Raw genomic sequence first — 6,000 nt, 5'->3', positions numbered from 1 at the left:
CCTGTCTGGAAAATGGAGGGATAACTCTGGTATCACAGCAAAGTATGATAGCCCTTACCGCCGTATCATATTTCTGAGACTTTTTTTTTTTTTACCCACACATCTACTCCAGAGCTGGACCTGTTTTGCTCATTCACCTATAACCCGATTAATCTTGAAGTCCGTCCGTGTTGACTTGATTATACATGGTGCACTAGTTAGCTCTGCAGTCTCACCGCTCCAGGGACCTGCCAAATTACCGGTTACTGCCCGTACGTAATTTGCAATCACCCCTGGTGCGCTTTGTCCGAGGACTTTGCTATTCTCCGCAAGGCGTACCTGCTTGTTCAGCTAGTCGCTCTTTCACCGGTGCGAGTGGGAAAAAAAAAGAATTACTGAAGACAATGTGTTCTAATTCTATTACAAGAGTAAAACAAAAATAAAATAATGTAAATTGTAAGTATAAATTGTAAGAAAATAGTTACAAGCAGAATATTGTAACATTTAATGTGTATTACAAAAAAAGAAAAGAACAAAAAAAAAAAAAAAAAAAACCCGAACAACAATGAGCGAGAGAAAAAAAGTGAGAATAAGTAATTTTAACAGAGCAAAGCAAATAAGAGTTACGCGTAACAGAGCATTGTCCTGAATTTTGTCAATGGTGACTGAAACAACCGAATGCAAGCTGTCTGCAAATTGCAAAAAAAAAAAAAAGAACAAATAAATACAATCTTAAAAGAAAAATAGTTAACACCGCACCCCGTTAACTCAGACAAGCCTGCATCACGGGTTTAATCAGTCTGCTGAAGTTTACTTTTTATTCTTTCAGCATTTCATATTAATTTGTCCAGTTCACTATAACAGGGTGGTTAATACTAATTTTAGATCCACCCCAAATGTGCTTTTGGTTAAGATTTAAATACATTGTTCTCTCATGGCCCCAATGAATAAAACGAGCTACAGAAAATGTGTATCAATCGGTAGATACACAGACAGATAGACATACACATTTCTAACCCGCGTTATCTACATATAGAAAGCGTAGAGTGTGTTCATGTGCCGCAGTGTTGCTCCTGTCTAACCAACACCCTACAGTCCTAATGTGACCAATTAGAATTATTTTCACGGGAGCGCGCTTCAGTTTGGCGACTGCTTGCTGAGCTCAGATGTGAATCGTTTACCAGCGTCTCATGAAACCTCGCTGCTCACATGCCTTGCAGTGTGATAGACAAGAAAAAAGAGTGCACTGCATCTGTAATGAAGCTTCACTGAATGCACAATGCTGTAGTTCGGGAAGCACGGATCTTTGATTGCCTTACTCGCCTTAATAAAAAAGGGTAAAGATGGTAATGAGCACATACTTTAAAGTAGTCGAGTGATAGCAGTGTTTATATATATATATATATATATATATATATATATATATATATATATATATATATATATATATATATATCCTAACGAGAGGCAACATTATTCACCATTTATTTATATACTTAATGCAAAACCTCAAGCATGGATTTGTGAAGTTATAACGTATTGCTTTACGATAAAAATGATCACTGTTAGTCACTATGGTAAATGTATATATCTTTTCCACCTTTGCACCATTAACTGTATAGTATGTGCCATACACTGTAAACCTTCAATCCACAAAAAGAAAAAAATATATAGCATGAAAGAAGCATTAAGTTTAACGGGTCAAGTTTATGATAGTCATTCCCGAGGTTACTTCTCAGATCTTTAAATCTTAACTGTAGGGTAAGTGGAGGTCAGCTGAAACTGTCTCGGAACAATAAAAATATAAACGTTAAAATATTGTTTACAACAAAAAGGCATATGCATATTAAGCATACGTGTCATGTGCACCTTTAAATGTCTCCGCGAAGTATTTCACTCGTTCTGATTTATATTCTGTCAGTGCTCCACTGTAGTACTTGAAATTTTTGGACTCTGAATATTCATTGGCTTTCATGCGCAATATCGTTTTTATGGCTTCCATTCGAAAACGATTTTTAAAGGCACATTTCAATTATCTCTCATTTTTGGGTTGCGTTATGACTACTGTTACTGCTATTCTTGTTGTTACTGTTACCTAACACTAATACTGTGTTAACCCTGGAAAACGCTAAAGCTCCATTCCATATAGCGACTTTCCCACGGATTAAAATCCAGACACTCTCCACACCACACTTTCTCTCGTAGCTGTTCAGAACATTTTCGAGTCGGCTTCGGTATAAATTTAGCTTTACACGATGCTTAGGGTAGGCAACGGAAGGAAAGTCGTGTATCTTAGCAGACGCTGGAGCGCTTTATGTGTGCATGTGCACTTAAAGACGAATCTGCTATTCTAGGTCCTGTCTCTGTGTTCTCGCTTTTACCCCCCTTGTGTTCGATGGTGTGAGCAAGGGAAAGTAAAAAGGCAGCCCTATCATTCGGACCCTTCTTCCCTCCCATCACCCCCTCCCTCCTCCACAGGAGAAATTCAGTTATTCAAGCACTAGGACGATCCCACACTGTCTACGATCCTACAAGAAATATAAACCATTCGAAATCCTCATGTTCAGAAAACGCAACAGCTGCAATCAGCCGGACATCCTTTTGCCTGAGTGTTTTTGCCACCACTGAAAATCTTCATTTAGTCTTCGGGTTCCCTTTAATTTTTTTCCTCTGGTAGGGAAATTGCTCCTCCGCCAGCATCAGCAGCCGCGGCTCCTTGATGTTGTGGCGGATTGTGCGCATGCGCCCCACATTGGAATTACTGCACTGGCCACAATAAGTTGGCTATCTTCTGTCTTCACTGAAATTCTAAATCATATCAAAACTATGGCGATGTTGAGAATCAGGAAAAGGAGCTACTTTGGGGTCTGGACGTTCCTCCTAATCGTGGCGGTTGTCTGTGCGCAAAGGTAAGTCATCAGGGTGGATGTTCCTTAGTTTGTATGATCGCCTACACTTCAGCATAATACAATATTATCTAGAGAATCCTCTGCATCTAAGAATTGTATTTTTCTCCTTTCTCTAGTGTCAATGACCCTAGCAATATGTCACTGGTTAAAGAAACCGTGGATAGACTGTTGAAAGGATATGACATTCGCTTGAGGCCAGATTTTGGAGGTAATTAATAACATTTAACGGGGGTTTGCATTTGTAGCTCTGTAACGCGTGTCTGCTTGGAGGGCTGTGAATGGCATGGTGTGCCAGGGTTGATTTCAAAGTTAAATACACATATACCTTCCGGATGCACTGGCAGCACTCGGGCCACCTCGGAGACGAGCAAGGTGGAAGCCCTCGCTCCATTCCTTTAGAATTAATTGGATTTTGACCCGATTTCTTAAGCAGTGCCCGTCAGAGGCGCCTTTGCAGGTTGAGAACCCGAGCTGTTTATTGTAACTTTTAATATATACCATGCAAAAAGAAAAAAAAAATGCATACTAAATTGATGAATATGCATGACTTTACACTCACTGTTACAATTTATAAAGTCATTGAACATTTTTTTTTCTCGAACTCTAACAGAAATGCAGTGAAATTTGGAGGGGGGAGGGAAGGGTACGATTATGTAAACATTGTCAAGACGTGTCTCAAAGCTAAATGAAATATCAACTGAATGGCCATAGAAAACCACGCATGATCTCTACTTCATGCTACACCAAACCCTGGGGCTGAGGGAAAGGGGGTGCATTCCCGAGTTTAACTGCGAAGGCTGCAGCGGGTGCGGGGTGTGAGAGGACCACATGGTTGCCAATGAGTGAATTTTAAGAAAAATGTACAATATGAAATGCCCTGCAGTTTACACTAAACAGTGCCAATTAAAGTCAGACCTGAGTTATTGAAAAGATCACATACCAGACAATTTTGTTGGATTACAGGTCCCCCGGTGGCTGTTGGCATGAACATAGACATTGCCAGTATAGACATGGTTTCTGAAGTCAATATGGTGAGTACCCAATTATCATTTCATAAGATTCCCGGAAGAGTGTCACTAACTGTCGGTCTTTTTTCTGTATGGTTAGAAAGGGGGGGGTGGGGGGGTGGCAAGGGCGGGAGGGGTGATCCGGCCACACGTTTCCCAAGTCTGTTTGTCCTGAGTATGGATTTATCTGTGCTTTTTTATTTATTTATTTTTTTTTTAAATGTTGTATTGGACGTAAAGCTTTCGCCTCACTTCCACACGTTTGTTTTTGGTCACCTCAGCAGCTACACAAGCGCGCGTCCCGTCCCAGGCTTGACAAGTTACATTCGAAGTAAATGCGAGGGTTTCGATTTGACTCTTGCTGTCTTTTTTGACATTCTGACATCACATTATAAAACTCTTCAAAAATCAAACAGATATGCACACAAAAGACTGATTACTTCTCACAAAAACCTATATGACTCTAACAGAACTCGATCACTCTATCAATCTTTTTTGTATATTACTCCAGTTTAAGGCGAGCGCTTCAAAAAGCGTTCAAACGAGCGACCGATAATGAGATGTAATGTAAGACAACTTGCACAACACACACCTCCTGCATGTTACCACACACACGTGCCTTCCTCCACGCAGACACAGGACTACGCTCGAACATTGTGTCTCATTCACGCGTACGCGTACCCCATGGATGACAAGTATGCACGCACACAGTGGGGTCTCTCATTCTGCTACCGCATGCCACTCGCGAAAATGTGGGCAGATGTGCCCCACGCGCGATCAGCCTCTCCAAACACACGCGCGCACCTACAGACACAAAATAGCATACATGCTTTCACACGCGCACATATGCACGCCTACTTTCTCTTTCACACGCCCACACTGTCACTCTCACATACACACGCGCGATCTCTCACTGTCCATCTTTCTCTCTCACTGTATCACGCACTTAATTTTTCAACTCCTAAAACGATGGACGTTCACTGACGTGTTGCTTTCCCGTAGGGTCTTGATAGTCCAGATCCCTTTATTGCTTACTTAATCCAAGGGGAAAAAACAAAATGAAAGCATTCCAGAGGAATGATGTTGCAGGTGTTTAATTTCAAGTGGAATAGAAGACAAGTGCCTCGGTATTTGATCTCGGTTATGAGCCACGGACCATATCCGGCGTGCTGATTTATTCCCAGCATCACCTCTCAACTGTTACATGGACAGACGTAGTCGAGTTAAGCTAATACTTCGGCTGTGCTACCGAAAAAAAACACAGAAATTATGCTTCATGCAAGGGCATCCCCTAGTGCTGTTTAGAGAGAAGTACACCTACAGTTCTGTGTGCATACTGACGGAATCGAACACTCTTTACAGGTTATTATAGGCATTTTAGAGACAAGACATGTCCTTACTGAATAAATAATCATGCCCCACAAATGATAAGTAATTAATCTGCTATAAATCAGAAACTACAAATGTTATTTTCTGGAAATATACCACAAAACTCTTGGAAAAAAATGGTATCCATATAACGGAGTAATGCTAAACACCTGCACAGTGACTTACATGATTCTATTGGTGAAATGTTCATTTCCTATGTCTTTCAACTTGCTTTCATTTTTGCTTATGCATGCTTACTGTGATCTGTCTGGAACATATGGTTATGGTTTGCACTGTTGTGTCAGAATTTAAAGAAATTAGGTTTGACTAGAATCAAACTGCATAATTATCACCCCATAATCCAGAAGGTTTGAATTCAGATGAAGTCCAGCACTTTAGCAAATTCTAAGTGTATTTCTGTTCATTAGGGTTTGAAGCAGGTGCTGGCTCCATCATTTTCTCAAGATTCTAGCTGGGATCCCTCATGCTGATTTAGCCTGTAACTTGGTGTATGGGTCTCTTTTCGGTATTTATATGTGATAAAATAAAGCAAAACAGGGAAGATGAGGTTATTACTAAATATTAAAATAGAACACATAAAATGCTGAGAATGGAAGAAATATGCTAACAATTATATAAGCAAACAATTAAACATGCAGGCATACTGGAGAGCAGTCCAATGTACTTAAATTACAAACAGTTCCAAGTCTTTGTTTACATTTCCACAGTCAAAGGTA

The 6,000-nt window shown here is 40.3% G+C and overlaps 1 protein-coding gene across 2 annotated transcripts in view; it reads left to right on the top strand.

The window, feature by feature from the left end:
- Positions 1–2,288: 2,288 nt before the first annotated feature.
- The window catches only part of LOC114660203 (gamma-aminobutyric acid receptor subunit beta-2), a 326,416-nt gene continuing 322,704 nt past the window's right edge, over positions 2,289–6,000 (top strand). For both annotated transcript variants that reach the window (XM_028812740.2, XM_028812739.2), the window contains exons 1-3: positions 2,289–2,888; positions 3,005–3,096; positions 3,852–3,919. In XM_028812740.2, coding sequence (XP_028668573.1) covers positions 2,806–2,888; positions 3,005–3,096; positions 3,852–3,919 — 243 coding nt within the window. In that variant the 5' untranslated portion in view covers positions 2,289–2,805. The remainder of the gene's footprint in view (positions 2,889–3,004; positions 3,097–3,851; positions 3,920–6,000) is intronic.

This window comes from Erpetoichthys calabaricus, chromosome 11 (assembly GCF_900747795.2).
Source record: "Erpetoichthys calabaricus chromosome 11, fErpCal1.3, whole genome shotgun sequence".
Lineage (NCBI taxonomy): Eukaryota > Metazoa > Chordata > Cladistia > Polypteriformes > Polypteridae > Erpetoichthys > Erpetoichthys calabaricus.
Note: the sequence above shows the minus strand (reverse complement) of the source record. Positions and strands in the feature narration are given on the sequence as shown.